The sequence below is a fragment of the Pseudorca crassidens genome, chromosome 9, assembly GCF_039906515.1.
Source record: "Pseudorca crassidens isolate mPseCra1 chromosome 9, mPseCra1.hap1, whole genome shotgun sequence".
NCBI lineage: Eukaryota > Metazoa > Chordata > Mammalia > Artiodactyla > Delphinidae > Pseudorca > Pseudorca crassidens.
The window spans coordinates 30,993,424-31,016,300 of record NC_090304.1 but is presented as its reverse complement, the minus strand read 5'-3'; the positions used below and the strand labels follow the sequence as shown (position 1 = coordinate 31,016,300).

At 38.7% G+C, this 22,877-nt stretch overlaps 1 protein-coding gene across 3 annotated transcripts in view; it reads left to right on the top strand.

Moving 5' to 3' along the window:
- The first annotated feature begins 9,314 nt into the window (after window positions 1–9,314).
- The window catches only part of BBOX1 (gamma-butyrobetaine hydroxylase 1), a 77,361-nt gene continuing 63,798 nt past the window's right edge, over window positions 9,315–22,877 (top strand). The window contains exons 1-3 of one of the 3 annotated variants that reach the window (XM_067749576.1): window positions 9,315–9,469; window positions 15,693–15,946; window positions 17,163–17,277. In XM_067749576.1, the coding sequence (XP_067605677.1) occupies window positions 15,728–15,946; window positions 17,163–17,277 (334 nt within the window). In that variant the 5' untranslated portion in view covers window positions 9,315–9,469; window positions 15,693–15,727. Of the gene's footprint in view, window positions 9,470–15,561; window positions 15,947–17,162; window positions 17,278–22,877 lie in introns of those variants that run through there. The other 2 variants (XM_067749575.1, XM_067749574.1) reach the window with 2 other exon arrangements.

The window sequence follows — 22,877 nt, the reverse complement described above, 5'->3', positions numbered from 1 at the left end:
CTTGTGAGCTAATTGGAAAAATGATCATGAAAGAAAAACAAAGAATGTTATAGAACCCTACAAAGCTAAGAAAAAATTTAAAGTATTGTAAATACATCTGGATAAGAAAGGAATGTGAGATTTAGGATCTAGTGTTAAGGGAACAAAAGACACTTAATATACTTTCTCAAGTGCAAGTCTGCCCACAGATTGCACACACTGGACGAGGTTCTTTAAGACATTTCAGTGTAGTATACATTTTCTTCCAGTCACATTCTAAATTCATCTTCCACAGTATATTATCAAACCCTAAATCCATTTACCCACACATATGTTTAAGTCTTTTGTTGAGGTATCCAAACAGGCTGGAGAGCACTTCATTTGTTAAACAACAAATCAGAAAACAGAACTATCTGTTACTTTGTTGAATTTGATTGCTGGCTTGCAGAAAAAGGTTTATGCAGGAGATACACTCACAAGAAAACAACAAGGAAAGTTCCCTTGGATCCCCCTGGGTCTCCTAGAATTTAGCCACAGAATAAGAAACATGTTCCATCTTTGAAATCACTTGAACCTTTGCCTTAGAAACCCCCTAATTTCAAGGTGAACCTATAGGATTCAGACCCATGTTACAGTGCTGATTTGGGAACCATTTGATAATCTTAGGAAGGCATGTTTATCAGTTTATGTCCTCAAATCCATGGGTGTCATTTATTTAGTCCCATTTCCAGCTATTTGTGTTAACCTCAACCACCATCAGTGTGTTACACATCTTTCTAAATGTGACAGTCTTAATTACAAACAGCTGTTTGTAATAATGCATGCTTGACCTAACTGTGCTCAATGTTATAGGCAATCTTGTGTCTTGTGTTCAACAGGTGCTTGAAGGAATGCAATGGTTTGCATAGCTAAATCCAAATCTGTAGTACATGTCACTAGGTCTTGGCAGGGTGGGTACAAAGTAAGAATCTCTGGGAGTAAGATTGGTCCCTTGAAAGAAATATTTTTTTAAACCTCTGTCTTCCAAGACTCCTCAATTTTTCCCTCTCGTTTCTTTCACTCTCATCCAAGAGCAGATGCTGCTCCCTGCCTCCCATCTTCTGCCCTAAATGATTCCTGCTCATCTGTCTAACCTCATCTCCTCCAGTTCTTCCCCTTATCACCATGTGCATCTGCAGTGGCCCGTCTTTTCCTCAAGGGCACCAGACTGACCCTTCTCTCAAACCATTTTCCATTGCTCTTCTCCCTGCCTGGAATGTTCTTATACTCTCCTGTCCTCTGTTCTCTCTGCCTGCAATGTTTTTCATCCTCTCCCAAAGGCTGGCTCTCTCATCATTCGCTTCTTAGCTTGAGCATTTTCTGCATTTAAAAAAAAAGCTTTCCCTGACCACCACAACTAATATATTTTCACTCAAATTTCTCTCCACCTCATTTCCCTGTTTAGTATTTTTTACAGCACTTACCACTAACTGGTGAAATTATCTCATTATGAAATTATCTCATTAATTTATTTCCTCCTTATTGTCTATGTTCCTCAGTGGAATAATAGCTCCCTGAGGAGCATCTCGACGTGTTTACGGTGGGCTCTTAAACATGCTTGTTGAAGAAGTGAGTAAATGAATATTGCAATTACTTTTAGTCTCTTCATTGCTACATAGTGATGGGGAGCTCTGGTTTTGAAGTCAGAACTGTATTTGAATTCCAGCCTTGATAATTACCAGCTGAATAAACTTTTGCAAGTTAACAACCTTCTCTGAACTCCAGTTTACTCACCTGTAAAGTAAGAATAATAATGTCTACCTCATTGGGTTTTGTGAAGGTTGAACAAAATAGAGCATCAAACACTGATTAAAGTGTCTGCTCCACAAGAAATGCTCAGTAAACATTAGTGACAAAGTAGTGCTTCTCTCAAAGGAAATTTGCATTTGAAAAGATCTCAGGAAGAGACTAAATCTTAATGAGAAGATGCTTGCCTTTCAATCAATGGGATGCCTATTACTAGTGTAGTTTCTTTTGGCAGAAAAGAGATCATGTTAAGAAAGAAAGTTAACTAGCACCCTGCACATCATAGTTTGAAGACAGTGTTTCCAATGGAGAAGGAAGAACTGTCTTTTAGAGGGTGAGACAGGAGGTCAGATATTGGTGAGAAGAAGGTCTTATCCAGCAGCGTTTCCTGGGTGACTTTATCTTAATCAAGTATTAGCCTTGCAGACCCCAAAAATGTCAGTTTCTCGGAGTTGATAACACTAAGTGAGACTGCCTTGCAATGTCCACACTGAAGCACATAAACTAGAGACCAGTTTGTTGAATTAGAACAAGAACTCTTAACTTTGAGATGGAAAATATTCCTATTAGCCTAAGCTGTCCATTTTCCCCCTCTATGGAAAAAAAATCTGTGAAAGCCAAATTTTGATATAAAAATATGTTGGTGGGCAAGGAGAACTATTTGTGGGTCTCAAACATTACTGGATATATGCTGTCAGACACTAATGCATCCATCTGCATTGCCAAATCCTTTGGTGGTGCTGGAGGGGTGCTATCAGCTTTCTTCTTCTAACTCCTGGTTTTTAATGTTTCCTCACCTTCAATTGTCACTTTCCTTAGATAATCTTAATATCACTTATCTTGCAACTGCTTGTGTCTTACTAATTAAGACAGGTGAGAGTTGGAAGAAATGTTTCAGCCACTCAGTTCTATGCTAATTTCCTAGAATTAATTTTCTATAATTGTATTCTCAAAACATCTTATTGTTAGGGTCTTATTATGCCTTAGTATATATTATGTTTACAATCTATGTCTGTGAGTTCACACATTTGAAAATTGTCAGTGACTGTAGGAGTGATAAGGATTTGCAGACATTGGGACAGTTCAAAAATATTCCATTTTCGTCCTCCCAATAACATGGTTGGATTGCAGTTCTTTACCTCCTCGAAGGGATGTGTGATGATTGACTTGCTTAACTAATAAAATGAGTGAAAGTGGTATGTGACACTTACAGATGGGAGTCTTTAAAGTCCAGGCATAATTAGCCATGCTTACTGTCCCTCTGCTACAGCATCTGGTGATATGCCAGGTAGTAGAGACTTCATCAGTCTTGATCCCCAAGTTCATGGAGAAGATCCCACTGCCCACACATGATGGGCATGTCATGTGTGTGAGAAATACCTCACAGTTGCTTTAAGCCATTCAGCTTTTGCAGTTATTTATTTATGCACCATAACCCAAGCTATCTTCACTAACATAGAAATGAAAATCTCTAGAGTGGACACCTAGATGATATCACTCTTGATGTTATCTGGTTTTTCTTTCCTGCAGAAGTAGTCCAGATTCACCATCTATAAATTAAGATTTTAGATCAGAAGATGTCTAAGGTTCTTCCCAACTTCAGTTGTACTTCTCCGTTTACTGATGATTTTCCTGAGTGCTACCTTTAGGTTCATGTGCGCATGGATCCATTTGTGTTTCCATTCAGCAGCCTGTTCAGATGAGTTTTCAACACTTTTGTGGTCTGATCCTAGGATATTCTTTTTTGGAGATCTTTTGGAGAAAGAACTGTGTTGTTTCTTTCACAGTGTAAAGGAAGATTCCCAGACATATTTTTGCTATTTACAAGAGATTTCTTTCCCAGGGTTTTGAGATAATAGAAACAGAGCTCACTCAACTTTTTTCATAGAAATTGGGAGGTAAAACAAAAAGCTATTGGTGACACTATGAAAAGAAAACATGGCTAAAAAAAAAAAAAAAAAAAGGAAAGGAAGAAAAATTACACCTAAAAAAAAGAGAAAGAAAACATGGTTATCGGCTAAAAAATATTGAGGAGGGAAAAAATGGTTCATTGAGCACATGGGAGAAATACTGAAATACTTTGGGAGGAAGAAAACACCCTCATGAAAAGTAAAATATCTGCTATTAGGAATGATTGAGAAAAAGCAACGCTTAAACTAAGTGTATCAACAACCAGTCAATGGACTATGTTTCACAGGTAACAACTCTCTCAGCAGAAGTGATTACTCATCATTAAGATTTATTCAGTTAGCCAAGCAAATGAGAGGGAGAATGCCTCTGCTGAATCTTCCTTATTTCTCACATGTTCATCTTGAATTCCTCACTGAGGATAGTATATGGAATGACTAAATCTCAACTACTAATTCAAAGCCCTTTTTCTCTTCACTATCCCAGGATACAAAATACAGCTGAGAACAAAGTTAGAGCATAAAACACAGCCTTTCCTCCCCTGAGCTCAAATAACAGACTTGTAGCCAAATGGAATTTTACCAAACTTTCTAAAATGAGTAACATTGTGTGAGCACTGTTCCCTTGGGAACTGTATGAAAATGAGATGTCTATCACAAAGGATTCTCCAAGAAAAACCCTCAAAGAAATGGGCATTTGTCTTGACCTATAGACAACTGCAGAAAATTACAAAAACCTAAGAACAGCTTAAACTAAAAAACTTGAATTTTTCCCAAATATGATAATAAAAAACATATGAAAATTTATTGAAAGTCTATTATTCATTCTTTCAACAACATTTATTGATTGTATATAAGGTGCCAAGAACTGTGCTAGATGTTTTCACATGAACTGTATCATTTGGTCAAGAGCTCTGTAAAGTACAGATGAATTTATAGCTGAATGGCTTACCTAAAGTCATGCACCTATAAGGCCTCTTAGCCAAGAGATAGTTATTAAGGTTTACTATATTCCAGCACTTTTCTATGCACTAGGGTGCATCAGTAACATTCGGCTGTGGGGGGGGGGGAGGGTTCCAAGAATGGGAGTACAAATTGAGGCTCCTATACTACAAAGCTAAATATTTAAAATATAAATGTTACCTATGCACAATGAGGCCAAACAAACTGAAACATCAGAGTTTGGAGCAGAGAAAGATTTATTGCAGGGCCATGCAAGAAGAATGGGTGGGTCCTGCATACAGCCAGCTGTATGCATCTCCTCCCAAATTCACATTCAGTAATGTTGCATTGGCAGTTTGAATTTGGCCGTGGTGGGAGAATTTACACCATGGCAAATGGAAAACACTACAAATTGGTTCATTGTTGTTGTTGCTGCTGTTGTTTTCAGAGAGCCTCTTGTTAAACATTTACCAGCATACCACTACTTGTGACAACCTAACTGTTGAATAAAATATGTTCTATCCCCCAACCTTGAAAAATATACCTTCAAAATAATCTAGGAGGCCAAGTTTGAATTTATAATTCCCAGATTCCTGTTGTTCTGCACCAGATTTTGACAGGGAAGGGAGAGCCAGCCCGTAGACTCTAGCCCTCGGCCGGCAACCTGAGGCCACAGCTCTGTCCACTTCTCATCAATCTCAAGTTTCACCCTTCACTGGGAGGAAGATCATGTGGACACTCCACATGTAAGCTCATCTATCTGTACACCACACACACATGCAGAGCTGCCCCTGGACCACCCCTTGGGCCTAGGGTTTTTCATATCAGGGGTGCTGTACAACCTCAGTGGCCTAGCAGAAGAGAAGAGAATGGTTACAGACCCTGGTAGCAGACACAAGTCTTTGCAGGTCTGAAATGTCAGGGTCTGGGTTCACAGAGCATCATCTAGAATGGAGGGATGGTACAGGCTCCAGGTGGGTCCCCTGGTCCCATGTGAAGTCACCTATGGGGAGTGGTATGGATGGAGAGGGGCCAGAGTAGAGCCCCCTAAAACACAGGGCACAGCATAGAGTCCTCTATTGTTTGTTCTAAGAATGATACTAAATACAGAAGTCTCAAAGTCCTCATGGAGCTCATATTTCACTAAGAGGACATATAATAGTTTAAATATCAACTATTTAAATATTTTTAAAAAAATTATTTTCAAGATCAAATTGGTTATATTACCACCCCTCTTTAAGATTAGTAGTGACTATTAATCATAAGATTAATGGTGACTATTTATGGACAGATTATTTTTTCAGAAATTACTAAGTTCTTGGAGACTGACTAAAAATTCAGAGCTTGGCTATTGATTTTAGTTCACAAAATGATTACCAATATTTACTTTTCATCACAGTATTTGTTATGATGTCTGAGGAAGGACTCAGGACAGCTTCCCACTCAATATAAGTGTTCCTTCTACCTACCTGAATGAGTCCTTTTGCAGATTCTGGGCTGGGCTTGCTCCTTGCTCATGGGTCCCATCACCCTAGATAATGAAAGTATTTTTGTTATTTACCTGAAAATTAGAAACTTGTGGGCACAGAGAGCTGGTTTTTCAGTGCTTACCAGCATACCACTGGGTTACACATATGTATGGTAAATACTTCAGTGTAGACTAAAAAAAATTTTTAACAGCTATTACTTTTGGGAAAAGTAATTCAAAAGAAAGAGAAGGAAGGCTTTTCATTGATTGTATTTCCATATTTTTCTGAATACTAATATGAGGTCAGTGGGATTATGGGTCATTTTGGTTTTCTTCTTTATAGAGAAGTATGTATAAATTATAGTCTTTTTAATATCATTAATTTTTGTGTGTGTGTTTTCAACCTTTATGAAATGACTAAAATTTAAACAGAAAGAATGCTACTATCTATTGACTGTATAGGAAGTATCATGTGCAAATCCTGTTAGTTTTTCCTCCTTCAAAAGTGGAAATGGTGTAAACAGCAGAATCTTTCCATAGGCACTAGATTTCACTGAAACTAAAGAGTCCTGCCAGTTAGCAATGTTTTCTTAAGCCCAAGTCACCCTCTTTAGCATCACCAGATGCTACATATGATACAGGTATGTTGCCACTGGAGTCTCCAGGCTCCAGTGGCTTTCCTCCTCTGGAAACACCGCCCACCTTCAAATCTGCAAGTGAGATCTTGCTCAGTCTCATCAAATTCTGCCACTTGGACGACACCAAAGAAGCCTTTCACGTAATCAAGACCATCTTTCATTTGTGCATGCTCACTGAAATGAGGGCATCATTCATTCTATTTCTGTTTAAAATAAAAACGGAGTTACAATGTGTTTCTAATGTCTAACTCATTGGCTGTACTTAAGTTCAATTAGCTGTACTTAACATGGAATTAACTTTTAAAATAAATTTTTCTTCAGCCTAAACCTAAAAGAAACACATGGGCAAAATATCAACATTTCTGGCTCTGGTACGGATGTCACCTCTTGCGCGTTTTGTGACCTTCTGTAGTCCATGAACCTCTACAGTCTCATTTTCTCTATCTGAAACCCAGAATTTTAACATTGTTTGCCACTGCCAGGATAGTACACTGAGAGACCACATATGAAAGCAAGCTGAAAACTGTAAAGGGTTAATACAGATAGAAGAGAGGCCTCAGGGAAAAGCTTATTTTTTATTTTTTTTTCAATCTTAAAGAGGCTTCTCACAGTCAAGAGTAGGATTTGTCTGTTTGCTTTCAATGTGCGAATTAATTCTTTATGTGCAGGTGTTTAAACTTTAACCTTAACAGGTTTGTTTATTGTTGTCGTTTTGTTTTCTTTCACTCTTCTGTTAGAAACCGTGTTCATGCAACCCAGTTTTTCAACAATGTTCTGAAGGCTGGAACAGAATTTACCTAATTTATTCCAGTAATTGTTACTAAAGCACAAAGTGTGAAATAAAAGTCAGTGGAGTGTATGGACACGAAGGGGGGAAAGCGGCAGGGGGCGGCGGTGGTGGTGTGATGAATTGGGAGATTAGGATTGACATGTATAAACTGATGTGTAGACAATGGATCACTAATAAGAACCTGCTGTATAAAAAAGTAAATTAAATTAAGTTAAATTTTAAAAAGTCAGTGGAGTGTATTTCTACACTATTATGTCATCTTAATGTTTAAAATATAATTAACTGATTGCTTCTGGCATACCTATCATCTCAGTTACTGTGGGTTTAAAGTGCTGGCAACACTGATGGAGGACCCCCATGTCCACACACCTTCTCCTCCCATATGTGGGAAGCAAAACCTGCCTGATTTTCACTGGATTCCTGCGTGTCAGTCTTTTGACCTGGAAACTTGGGGGAGGGAAGAAGGAAGATGGAGGAGGAGACCACTGATGAAAGGACACAGTTTAAATTTTACTGTGAAAGAGCTGACAGGGCATCATTAATGGAGGGGATGCTGCAGTTCTGGAAGGAGGGAGTTATCCTGGGCAGGAGACCTTAGAAGAGGCCACGGAGAGTGGATCTGCATTTTCTCTCTCTCTCTCTCCCTCCCTCCCTCCCTCCCTCCCTCCCTGTCTCCCTCCCTCTCTCTCTCTTTCTCTCTCCTTCTCTCTCTCCTTCTCTCTCTCTCCTTCTCTTTCTCTCTCTCTCCTTCTCTCTCTCATTAACTCTTTTGTGGCTGCCTGTCTGAGTCTCACAGCTGTGGAGTCCTTCAGGCAAGAATCAACAAGTTGTGGGCTGAGGCTGTTTGGGTGTCTTCCTGGGAAGGGTGGTGTTTGGTGAGAGGAGGGCAGAGGGCTCATAGGTCACTTTCCTGGACTTCAGTTGCCACCTGCACACTTTCTTTTAATGGAATCTGGACCCCCGTTAAGAACTAGGACCTGAGACTTGCCCACCAGCCCTCCCCCTGCACGGGGCACGCACCTACTGAAGGCCCGGCAGCCAGGCTCTGGGTCCCTGGCAGTCTGCCCACCCTGGTCTTTCCCTTTTGTTGCCCTAAGGGCTGTGTGTTGGGAGTCAAGTCACTTGGCAACCAGCTGCCTGCAGAAAAGCCCCATGCCCTCTGGCTGCTACTGTTCACTCCAGCCAAAGCGGCAGAGAAAGGAGGGCTTCGGGCTCAGGGGGGACCATCCCAGCCTTCCTACTAGCCCCTGAGAACTAGTCAAGCTCCCTCCAAAGAGACTCATATGGAATATTCTATGGGCACGGAGGTACCACCTCATCTCTGCTCAGGTGGGAGCTAGTAGCTCCTCCCTGTTAAATGTGCATCTCAATGTCTTTTCTCCAAGTGCGTTTTTCAACAATAAAGCTATTGCCGAGAACAGGTGGGACAGGAGTAACAGGAGTAACGGAGTTCCTTCACTTGCTGCTGCTGGCGCAGGGGCAGGAGATAAGACAGGTGAGAACTGTTCTGCTTTTACCAGGAAAGATTCTAACTACTGCAATGCATTGCAGTGAGTCCTGGGGTTTTGTGGTTTTAGGCACTAGTAGAAGTTAAAGTATTTTCTCTTTCTAACTCCTTCTCCTCTAGGCCATAAAAGCTCTTCACTTTTTTTTTTTTTTTTTTTTTAAATCTCCAAGCTCCCGTCAGGAGTTGCTACACCTTCAGATTGGGACATCCTTCCTCATTTGCAAACCTCAGCTGTGTCTGGGGGCAGGGCAGCAGTGGTGCTGCCAGGAACAGGAAGAAAGGCTTCCAAGTCAGAGCAGTACATCAGACGTAGGGAAACTGGGGGCAGATACATCTGGAAGGTGACGGGCATCAGGAGGCTACCTGCCCAAAGGACATTGAAGATCAAAGCTGATGTTTTCTTTCCTTGGTAAATTTTGCATGACTTGGCACACAACGCACATCTGAGAACAGGTATAACTGAGCTCAACTTTCCCTTATTTTGAAGGGCTTGTGGATTCGGGTCTACGGATTGGGGGTGGGGTGGGGGGAGTATCCAATTGGAAATCCAGTCACATGCATCTCACGGCCATGTGGGCTGAGATGGGGATGGTCCATCCGGCATTAGGAATAGGCTTGATTTTGGAATGCAGTGGATCTGATTGCTTCTTGGCAGCTTCCTTTTCCCAATTATGTTTGGCTTAGTCTCGTAGTCAAATTACTTTGCAGTCCCTAAGCTGATCCAGGAAGCATACAGCGGGCACAGAGAGGATACTGTCTAAAAAGTAGACTGGGTGAAGGGGGAGGGGGGGTTCTGGCTGGAAACTGGAAATGTTCACTAACTAATCCACCACCCAGCCCAAAGAAAGTGACTGTATATTACACCTTGGCCCTTTGTTAAGCCCCCAAACTGAATGTAACATGCTTTTTTAGAATATTGGTCAATTAAGGCTATTGTGCCCTCTTTCAATTATTTTGCTTCCTGAATATAGCTCAAGAAGACATAGGACAGGTATTTTGAATTGATTTTATTTGAAAACATAGAATTTCTCATAATGAATATATGTTCTGTTACAAAGATTTAGAAACCTTCTTAAAATCTAGACCCAGTACTCTGCTTTACCTTGGTAAACAAATGAATTGATAATTTGAGTTTCAATCTGGATGTAGTAATGCCACCAGACTGAAGCTAAAATTTTCCTTTTTATAATTTAGGAAGGAAGTGTTTGCATAAAATGTGATACCTTAAAAAAAATCTGGTACTTTAAATAAGGGAGCAGTCAGAAGGGTAAACCTACTCAAGAGAATGGTCCAGTTTTACTAATGGCTTCATAGAATTCATTATTCCCATGAGAGTATATTCATGAATTATTAAGTAACTCAGCCACTTATTAAATCAAGGTAGAGAAAAAAAAGCAATAACTTCTAAAAGTTAAAAGGACTTAGGCAGCAAATGTAATGAGTAGAGTATGTATGTATTCAAACCATATTAAAGTTCACACACTACAAATGCAGTTTGGTCAACTTCTACCTTACCAAGTGGAAACTGAGTTTTATGATTTAAAGGTTGTGTATAAAGGAATAATAATATTTTAAGCCTTTATGGTGTAATGTCTGAAAACTTCTTCCTGTCCTCTCCTTTCAATGATGAAATGTCGGATGGTGAGGTCAATGAACAACCAATAATCATGAGAGTTAGCTACTATTTGAACAGTACCTTTTTGGTAAATTGAAGTTATTGCCTAGAAAATTATTCAGCCACAGATTCTCCATGAGGTAGTCCTGTGTAGTGGTCACAATTTCTATTTCCTCTGCCTTCAAATCAGTTTCTTTACCTCTTAAAGCTTAAGATCATCTGTAAAAGGGAAGTGATGGAACGGATCTCACAGTGTTTTCTGGAGGATTAAATAAGGTTTGTGCAGTCGAAAGCATCATTAGAGCAGCTAGAACATAAAAAGCGCTAAATACATGGTTTTGTGATACACCTCGCACACCTACCCATATGATTTGCATGTTTCTTGCATTTTGATCATTTTTTTGATCCTAATACCTAAAAGCAGGAGGTCAAACACAGAGAATCCTGTTCTATGACAGCAAGTCTGATGACTTACCAGAGGAAGAGAAAATAGATATTAACAGATCCTGACATTTGATAACATGAGTCCACTCTATCTGGTCTTCCATTATAAAAATCAGTCCAAAAATGACGGCCTTTTATTTTGGAGGGTGAGTAATCTAGCAGATGAATCAGCCTTCTCAGGTGCATATTATTAATCTCCAGCAATCTTAATTTTATATATAGTAACTATGTAGTTTCTACATCAACTTCCTGAGAATCCTAACTAAAACCTCTGATTCAAATTAGTTGTAATTCGCATTTGAGGAATTTTTGCACTCTCTTGTATAGAACCAGAAGTTGTTCACTTTCTATGTGTGTACTGGACTGGCAAATCCAGGTTTGGGGCAACCTCTCCCTCTAGCCAGCAGTATGTGCTTGGACAAATCATACCCAACATCTCTGAGCTTCCACTTTCCTTGCATAAAAATAGAGGGCACTTAACCCAGTGATATTGAAGATTGTTTCTTTCCAGCTCTGAGATTTCTAGTTCTAAGTTTCTTTTATTTACAAGATCAATACATAAGATAACTTTCAGAGCTACTTTCTTGATTTTCCAAACCAGCTGACAAAATTTGAGTTTATAAAATTTTAAAGATGACAAAAATCACACCCATGGCTTAAGTAAGATGATCTCTGAAACAATTTAGTTGTGCAAAACAGGAGTGCCAAACACACTTCCATAACTCTGAAGGGGAAAAATATGGTAAGTGAGTTAGGAAGGAAAACAACAAAAACAACAACACATACACATCAAGTGATGGGATGAAGTTAAAAGAAATCTGTCCCATCAGATAGTAATCCCCCCTAACCTGAATCCAAGGTCTATTTTCCAGGACAGGTAAAACTACTTCCTCCCACAAAAGTCAAGCTGATATTTCATAAACTAAATTCTACTTGTGAATAATAAGAAGCAGAACAGTTAAGTATAAAATAAATAAACATTTTCATTTTATAGGACCTCTTTAATTCAGCAAAAAGGTCACACTGAGATAGATATAAAGAGAGAGAGATACAGATATAGATATATATACATACATATCTAGGAGCATCAAACTTTTTCTTTTTTCTCTTTTCTTCAGAGAAACACAATAGTTTATCAAATAACTAAATGGTCATTATGCTTCAACAGGGCTCAGGTTTTTTTTAACATCTTTATTGGAGTATAATTGCTTTACAATGTTGTGTTAGTTTCTGCTGTATAACAAAGTGAATCAGCTATATTTACACCTATATCCCCATATCCCCTCCCTCTTGCATCTCCCTCTCAGCCTCGCTACCCCACCCCTCTAGGTGGACACAAAGCTCTGAGCTGATCTCCATAACAGGGCTCAATTTTAACAAGTCAAATTGAAAAACAGATTTCAACAAATCACACACACGTACAAGCCTATTCATTTTCATGAAGAATCTGTTTTCAAGTTCTGATGATCCTTGATGGTTTCTCCCTGTTTAAATTTTCAGCCCATTTGCCCCAATACAGTTTTAAATAAATCAAGAAAAGTTGAAGAGGGAAACTGTTTTCCCATTGCTCCCTGCTTTTGTTTGGATGACCATTCACATTTGTCATGAAGTTGAGAAAGGAATTGTGAAGTGTAGAAGTAACCCACCAAGTTCCTTCATAGATACCCAAACAATTTAACTTCAGCAACACCCAGGTCTTTCCAGTTCTTCCACCCTCTCCCAGGTGCCTCAGGCAGCCTCCATCAACCACCCTCCTGATGTGGCCACTGCTCTCGAAATACCCTCCTCAGAACATCCATTTCAGGAGGGCTGGGGGGAAGAGTCTCAGGTTCCCCTAATACCTGGGAAGGCACTTTCCCTCTCCAGTTCAAATTTGCTAAGCAGAAGAAGAAAAATAAAGAAAAAAGAGAGAGAAAGCCTAAAAAGGAAGGTTGGATTGTAACTAGTGTCTGTTAGTGCAGATACATCTATTGGTGTGATCAGTTCAACAGTTAGTGTGACTTGGCACAGTACCAAGTTAAGTACAGAACAGTATTTATTGTGGTAGGAGATGCACCCTTCAAACAATGTATCCATTAAGAATTCAATGCGTTATGACCCAGCAATCCCACTACTGGGCATATACCCTGAGAAAACCATAATTCAAAAAGAGTCCTGTACCACAATGTTCATTGCAGCACTATTTACAATGGCCAGGACATGGAAGCAACCTAAGTGTCCATCGACAGATGAATGGATAAAGGAGATGTGGCACACATATACAATGGAATATTACTCAGCCATAAAAAGAAATGAAATTGAGTTATTTGTAGTGAGGTGGATGGACCTAGAGTCTGTCATACAGAGTGAAGTAAGTCAGAAAGAGAAAAACAAATACCATATGCTAACACATATATACGGAATTAAAAAAAATAAAAATGGTTCTGAAGAACATAGGGCCAGGACAGGAATGAAAAAACAGACGTAGAGAATGGACTTGAGGACAAGGGGAGGGGGAAGGGAAAGCTAGGATGAAGTGAGAGAGTGGCATGGACATATATACACTACCAAATGTAAAATAGATAGCTAGTGGGAAGCAGCCGCATAGCACAGGGAGATCAGCTCGGTGCTTTGTGACCACCTAGAGGGGTGGGATAGGGAGGGTGGGAGGGAGATGCAAGAGGGAGGAGATATGGGGATATATGTATATGTATAGCTGATTCGCTTTATTATAAAGCAGAAACTAACACACCATTGTAAAGCAATTATACCCCAATAAAAATGTTTAAAAAAAATTCAATGTGTGAAATTTATAAAAATCCTTTCTACCAAGACATTTTCAAGCTCATTAATAAAAACTTTATTGACAATGAGTTAAGCTTAGAATATACACTGATACACATGAAAGTTTAACGATAAAAATAAGAAGGTTTTTTTCCTTAATTGTCTTACTCCTTGGGAGAACTTAGGATGGTATCATCTGTATTCTGGTATTCCCCAACCTCTTTCTCCTGCTGTTTACTTGGGTAATTGCCATAGATTTTTCACTGGGCAGGGATGTTTCCAGTTAATTTGGGATAATATAACCAGACCCTTAAATAGCATACAACACATACGAACAAAAAGAATAAACATAGTAAACTCTTCTCTAGCTCAGAGGTTGGCAAATATTTTCTGTAAAAGGGCAAATATTATATTTTTTGGCTCTGCAGGCTGTATACATTCCCTGTCACATGTTCTTGTTTTATTTTTTCAAACCTTATAAGAATGTAAAAACTATTCTTACCTCATGAGCTGTACAAAAACTTCTGGCCCACAGGCGGTACTTTGCCTGTCCTTGATCAAGTTATGTAAGTCATGCTTTTACTTCAGTAGATACAATCTTACTTAAATACAGAATAGAGTTCTATTTTTCCTCCTCATATGTAAAGCTAGAGTTATCATTCAAACATATATTAAATATCTTCTATGTGTCTGCTGCACTAGAGGATACAAAGATCACCATGAAGTTTCAGACCTCAAAAAAAAAGTGAGATAATTATGAAAGTAAACAAAAAATAAGGAAGACTGGGCACAAATGGCATTGATAGTTGTCTGAAAGGCTCCAAAATGCCTCCTTAAAGATGTCTATATGAGTAAGTTTTAAAGGGTGTGATCAATGCTGCTGAATGCATATTAACTCTATCTTATTCTCCTTCCTCACTAATAAAACATTGATTTCTGCAGAGCAAGCATGTGACTAGTAAACAGCTATGTTTCCCAGCTTCCCTTGTAGCTAAGGTTAGATTGTGATATAATTCTGGTCAATGAAATATACTTGGAAGTTGCTAGATGGGGAAATGTTTTAAAATGAGGTAGACTTAGCTGCCACATGACGTTTTTCCTTTTCCCTTCTTCCTCTCTGGAATGTAGATGTGGTATCGGTGATGCAGCAGTCATTTTGCAAACATGAGGCAAGAAGTAGAAGGAGAAAATCTACCAGTAGCCTGGGCTTCCCATGGTTCTGTGAAATCACATTACCATCACTGGACAGTCATGTTAGGACTTCTTTTCACACAAGAAAAATAAACTCCTTGCTTATTTAAGCCTTTATGTGTCAGATCATCTGGATACAGATAGGTTGGCCCATGAAAAGAAAAGTTTGTGAAAGGTCATCCCAAGCAATGGGGGCAGAATGAGCTGAGGAGCTGAGATTTGAAAGTATAGAGGTTGAACGATAGAAAATATTTAGTTTGGCTGGAGCCAGTGTACTTGGGCATCAGTTAAAATAGCACAGGTATGATTACTACACTTTCAATTTGTGGAGTATTTTTCTCCCTTAAAACATTTCCAGAGCTTTTATGCAAACATAAAAGTGCCTGTGTCTTTGGTTCTGAACTTATGATCTAAAATTACTGTGAGAAAAACAAGGAATTCTTTTCATCTGGATCCTGACTCAGCACGTTTATCTTGTTTACTTTCAGTCACTGTGTTTCTGTTTACAGCTCATGAAATACTCTCATCAGAACAAAGGTCCTAGCGTTGATAAGTGAAACCACAAACTCAAGCAAATAGCAGAAGCCAGAGTCCATTTGAATTGAAGTCAAGTTCAGAGCCGATCTTCCTGAGAGTCGTTTTAACACTGATTTGTCATAGCAGGTAGCTGACAAGATTTACCCTCAAGGACCAGAAACATGCACTGTGCCATCCAAAAGGCAGAAGCGCTGGACGGGGCTCATTTGATGCGAATCCTCTGGCAGGATGGTGTAGAGTCTGTCTACCCCGCTGTGTGGCTGAGGGACAACTGTCAGTGTCCCGACTGTTACCTGGATTCTGCAAAAGCACGGAAACTTCTCATCGAAGCTCTTGATGTGAACATCGGTATCAAAGGCTTGACGTTTGACAGGAAAAAGGTAACTATCTCTAAATTATCTCTGCCTTCTCTCTCAACTTAAATAAAGGAACTAGTCTCCAATAATTTACATAATGAATTATATTTTATTAGATCATATTTTATAAATAAAGCCGTGATTGCATAGTCCTTGGTGCGAAGTCCACATGCTTACTAAATGGAAGCTTCTGCTATTATTAATACTATTTTTATCACTACTGCTATTATTTTAATAAAATGTACAGTGTTGCTCATTATTCCTTCAGTGAGTGGCAGCCTTGAAGACACAATCAAACTATGTCTGTAATAAAAGGAATGCCCCTGGGCTTCAGTTTGCTCATCTAGAAATGAGGGATACTAACAAAATTTGTTCCTAGAGATGATGTGAAGATTCAATGTGCTAATATGAGTAAAACTCTTAGCATGTGGCTGGCATATGGTGAGCGCTCAAAAACTTGTATTGATGAATATTTTTAGTCAAATTCGTGAGTAAATGTGTAAGGCTTTGTATGGGATTCCTGAGAGCATAGCTCTCAAAAACCACAAACTAGATGTGGCCTCACCCTGTGTTTCTCTCTTCCAAATTTGCTAAGATAGTTATCAGAAGAGCAAGTGTGACCAGCAAGGTCATCCTCTCCCACTCTTGTCTCCATCTCAAATTAAGGACTTTACCCCCAGGGTTCAGTGCTTGCTAGCTGTGGGACCTTAGACATGTTATTTCCTCTTACTTTGCTCACCTGAAAAATGTGAGTATTAGTTATCGCTTCTCCCTCAAGTTGTATGAGGACTAAGTGGGTTATATTTATAGCGCTCATTGTACAGTATACACTCAAAATGGTGTTATTCTTACTATTATTATCTGCCTCATCATCATCATTACTATTTCTGACACTCTTGGCAGGAATATTAATTGATCTCTAACCATCACAGAAAGTTTAGGGACCACAGGTTTTCAGAATATAGAACAAGAACTCAGATCTAGCCAGGTTTTATTTCTTTGTGATATTTAAAGGACCTCAGATCTCAGCTGTATCCCCTTGGCTTTCAGTTTCCTTGTTTTCCAAAAGCTTATTCTATGCCTGTGAGTATATAAGTTAAAAAACAGAAAGAAAAAAGAGCAAGAGCTCATTCGATTCCCTGATAACCTTAAATAACATTCAGAAACAGCAAGAGTGGAGAACCAAAGTACATAGAAGCATAATAAACGTTTAAGTGATATTTGCTTCCTGTATTATAAGGTTCATATCACGTGGCCAAACGACCACTACAGTGAATATGAAGCTGATTGGCTGAAGAAAAGATGCTTTTCACAGCAGGCCAGAGAAAAGCTCCAGAGAGAATTATTTTTGCCAGGTAACCTTGCTATGGTCTTCAATGTCCTTTAAAACTTGTCTGGTAAGAAATTTGCTCAGAAGCAAATTAAAACCCTTGTGCTTTGGTTAAAGTATTATTGTAATTTATGTGGAACGTTTAATGATTTACCAACACAGATCATGTAGGTAGAGATGGAAAGAAACATAGAGGAGTTCTAGACATTCTAAAGAGAAAGAAAGAAAAGAAATGCAGCAAATATTTATCCTTGTCATCTAACACAAAAACTGGCACACCGTAGATATCCATAAGTGTTCCCTGCAAAGCAGCAGGATGAACCAGAGGCAGACTTGCCCTTAAGAATTTTATCTAAGGCCAGAACCACACAGAATCAATAAGGCAGAAATTCCTAACCTGGCATCAGATAAAACTATGTGATCTATGAACCTCATGAAATGATATACACAACATTGACAACACTGAGTGTGCATGTGAGCATGTGTGTGTGTGTGTGTGTGTGTGTGTGTGTGTATGTGTGTCAGGCTTGTGCACAGCAAATTGCTTGGGGAGAGTTTATATGAATCCCAAGGGAATCTGTGAACACAGAAACGTTCAGAAAATCTCCAGTAAAAAGATTCGGTGGATGGAAAAGGAAGACTTTATTCTTTGTTGGTTTTTTTAAAATTTGCTTTCAGTCTTTTTTCTTTTTTTATTGAAGTATAGTTGATTTACAATGTTGTGTTAATTTCTGCTGTACAGCAAAGTGATTCAGTTATACATATATATATATATATATATATATATATACATTCTTCTTTATATTCTTTTCCATTATGGTTTATCACAGGATATTGAATATAGTTCCCTGTGCTATACAGAAGGGTCTTGTTGCTTATCCATCCTATATAGAATAGTTTGCATCTGCTAACCCCAAACTCACTCCATCCTTCCTCCACTTCCCCTTTGGCAACTATGAGTCTGTTCTCTATGAAGAAGACTTAATTTTTGATCTGAGAGACAAAGTAAATACTTAATATAGATAAAAAGTTATTTTTTAAATACGATTTTTGGAGATACACAGTAATACAGCTCAAACAGAGGTGCTGGGGAGAAGTGGGAAGTATTAATACTTTACTCTCTGTGTATTTTGAAGATTTGTGTCATAAGATGATGTGGGTCAAAGGCCCACAAATTCATGTTTTCAAATTCTGAAAACATGCTGATTCATATGTATTTACTAGAACCTTGACTTCTACAAACACACTAACAAGCCAACTTTCCCTGAACATTCTTTTCTGCTGTTTACCAGATATATTGGACCACTGTCCCTTTGGGCAACTGACCAGCCTTGTTGGATTTTATACACACCTCTTCTGGGATTTCTGGGTCATACACCAAGATAGAGATTTTACCTTACTCCTTTCGAATCTGAAATTCTCAAACCTGTGTGGTAACTGCATGGTTTTCAATGTTAGACTTACAGCAGTTTACTGGGTGTGGAGATGTTACTAAATAGCCAACTTGAACCCCACAGCTTCACCTTGTCCCACGGTTATCAATAGGGTATGACGTGGTCCCCTTCCTGTTCGAGCATAGTCCAGTCTTATCAAGAGCTAGCTTCCTCCATTCTCTTAATCTCAACATTCTGACACCTGACAATGTTTTGCCCTAGTGCTTTCTGTCTAAACCACCAGGAATCCATTTTCCTCTTTATCTAGTCCAGCTAGCTGGTGGAATCCAGATGGATATCAAGGGAAAGATGTTTTTCCTGCCTTCCCCCCAGTGAGTGCTTTGCTAGATTCTTCAAAGAGTCTTCAATTACAAAACTGAGTGGCAACTGTCTGGGTCAAATAGCAATATCACAAGTATATTATTATTTTTTTATTTATTTTAGATTTCTTCTGGTACTCAAAATATTTTTCCTTAACTCTGCCCTAATTTTGTAATCCCGTTGGATTTTACTCTAATTTCCTTCGAGTTCTTCTTTTGATTATTTTCAGGGAATAAAAGCCAACATTTTATTATTACAGCTTATGCTTTTAAGCATTGTAAAAGTATATGGCCACCCCCTCCATTAATATTTCTTGACGGGTTCAGTTTTATAGCTTACATTTCTCAGTACTATCAGGCAGTAGCAGGATGGAAATGATACTACATTCAGTTACACAGTGGAAAAAACTAGTCACACTGACAGGCTGCAATCATGAATAATATAAGGAGGACTGGCTGCTAGTTAGACAACGGAAACTATTTTAATGGTTTAAAACAAGATCAGATTTTGAAAATATATTCTCAAGCTGTGCAATTGGTAGGTGAAAGAAGAAATTAATGGACCATTTTTGAAATATTGCTTCTATGGCTTTTTGCCTGTAGAATTTGACACCTTATTTCCCTGCCATTGCATATTTTCAAACATTCATACTCAGAACAAGTAAACAAACTCAGTTACATTTGTCAAAGAATTTTGTTTTTAGTCCTCAGTGGCAATGTTTCCTCTACTGCTCTTTCCTTAGAGTGAGGAAACACTTTTAAAATCTGGCGTCAAGATGAAGATCACTTTTCCTTGATCTTTGCTTGGCACTAGATGTTGAACTCAAAAATGAAAAAAACATCAGCCAGAAAAAACTCTTGTCATGGGACAGCCACAGCTGGAAAGAAGGCATGGGTAACGATCATTCCGTCATAAATTTCTATTCAACTGCATGTATATCGCGCACCTATCTCGTGTGGGAAGCTGTAAGGAAATATCAGGTTTTAAAAAGACATGGATTCTGCCCTAGAGGATTTATCCAGTCGAGGAGGGGACACTAGGCATGGAAACAAATAAGTATAGTACATCATTTTAAGTACATGAAAGTGTGCATAGAAGGTTAATTAGAATGTAGAAGGACTCTGAAGAAATACTTGAAATACTAATACTTGAGCTGGGTTTTGAAGGATCTGTCAGACAAAGATAGAAGGAAAGGAAATTCTCAACAGAGAAAAGGGCATGGAGAAAATCAGAGAAGCATAAAAGGGCAGGGTAGGTGCGGGAAACTGCAATTAGTTTAAAATATGGGTGAAGTTAAAATTGTTAGGCAACAAGGAAGGAAGTGGCTTAAGTACCCTACTAAGAAGCTCAGCCCTAAACCCTTAGGCAAGGAAGTTTGCCCAGCACAGAGGTCAAGTATGTTTCCTTCCATTAGTTTCCCAGGCTGATTCTCTTCCTAAAATTCCAGAGAAATGAGTTTAAGGTCTTTATAAGTTTAAGAAGATTGCTTTACTTATTTTCTTTAGGATGCATTTTATATTTTCAGAGTTGTATCTTTCTGATTTTTACCAAATGCATGTAATTTCGTAAATGCCTACAAGGTTGTGAATGTCTTCTTAGCTTCCTTTTTCTCTTGATGCATTCTCTCCCCCTCCAGTGTACCGCTTTGGTTCTTGGTTTGTACTTATCTTACTAAAGATGGTGAAGTGATCAGTTCTGTGTTGTAGAAAGGTCTTGGGCATGGTCATCTGTGCTGGATGGATTGGCGTGGGTAGTGCCTGGGAGCAAGGTAACCATAGCATGGCCTAGAAATTGTCCTGTAAGAGCCATTAAGAACTTAAACTAGGGAAGTAGCAGAGAGGATGGGGGTAGAATTTGTACTCAAGAGAAACATATCATTGACCTGGAGGACAGGAGGTTGCTGGCCCTCTAATCTCTACCAATTTAAAACCAGACTGTTGAAGCCTTGCATGTGAGTGTTTCCAGATAGGTGGATGAAATGGAAGACTTTAATAAAACATTGGAAATATGAAGATTTTTTAATGTAATTGTTTTTTAACCTCCATGTGAAACTGACATAATTATACACTCATTTTTTGTGACTAACTTCATGATGCAAAATTCCCAAAATAAAATTGATAAGACTAAAATGGGGAAAAAAATCAATACATAGCATGATCTTATATATATATGAACCTAAATATCTGTTCTTCTTATTAACACGCAGAGGCAGAATGAATACTTGTTTTCCTATCTATCTCCTTGAACTGGTACTGAAATGTTTGTATATTATTCTCTGACATCAGTAGTATTTGTCATTGCAAATTGAGATTTAAAATGTGGTAATTTGAAGAAAATCTTTTGTTCTATGGAAGCAGTCTGCTCAGTTTTCTCAGCAGTGCAGGGAGTGAGTACATTGCACTGTCAGAAAAGGATATTTCCCCTTGTTTCAATATGCTCCACTTTAGCAGAGCAAGTCTTCACCTGTGTACGTTATCAGACTACAACCCTTCGGTACATAGCTATGACTCCCTCCTTTGTTTCAAAAGGAATATGCCACAAGAGGAGTGAAAAATCTCAAGGAGATATAAGGTCCCTCTAAGATCTCTGTGCCTTGCACATGGTGACAAAAACAACCCAAAAAACAGAGCTCCCCCTTTCTTACAGAGGGCATGTGTTTCCTTGAAGATGAAGCTTTCTATTATAGTGCAAAGAACAGAATTGGTTTGGTACCCAGGCTACTTTTACAGAAACTTTCCAAAAGAGAAAAAATCACTATCTTTAAAAAAAAATTAACAAGTAATGTACACAATAAACATGCCTAACTCCCATGTAATATTTCACCCATGTCCCTAAGCTTTGCCCCATCCTTCCCCCTTTCTTAAACCCCTACAGGTGGGAATCTGCAGTGCATGTCGGGGATGGGTGAGGGCATTTTTTTCACATATTACTTGGTAATTATAAAAAGGACTGGGAGTTTGTTTGTTTCAAGCTGCCTTAGAACGTTCCAACTGTATCAGAACTGCCAGGTCAGAATGGCTTCAGAAGAGCTCTGTTAAATCAGTTGCATTAGAGCAATCAATTCACCATGTTATGTACCAAAATACATTCCCTTCCCAAGAAAGACCTTATAAAAATTCCTTCCCTGAGGTCATCCAGGCTCACATTGTCTGATGCACAGGTGGGAGAATGGTTCAAAGTCTTCGTAAGTTTAAGAAGATAGTCTCTATTCTACTTTGCCTGCCATATGTGAAATGAACCTACTGACTTTCAGAGAAATGTCTTTGGGGTTTTGATGAAACGAATACAGGTATCTTAAATGCTTGTGAGTTTACAAATGCATATTTTGCTTCACTTTTTCTCTGTGCCATAGTGATGTCTTCCAACGTGTCTTGTTCTTTTCTGAATTACATATCATTTATCCCACTCAGTTTCTGCATTGTACTTGGTAAATGTGGGCGTAATATGTAAAGGGTCTAATATCCCTCCATGGGCTGTGAGTCAGTGAGTTCAAGATGGGAGATTCAAGATTCCAAGACTGGGAAGTACCCTGCAGTGCTGTGTACCCAGCAGAGGCCCCAAATCTGCGGGTTGTTCCCACAGCCATCTGCTTAGTTTTTGATTCCACTTGTAAACTCTAGGTCAGATCCTTTTTCTTTTGCCTTTTCTCATCTTCATCCATACCTCCAATTAGAAAATACATAACCACATACTCAGAGATAAGTATTGGGTTGACCAAAAAGTTTGTTCGGATTTTTGTAAGATGTTATGGAAAACCCGAACGAAATTTTTGTCCAACCGAATATTAAAGATGTCTATTTTACAACTAGATACATTACAGAAATACTGGGGAAAAAAGGCCTGTGTACTATATCTATTACTTTTTTAAATT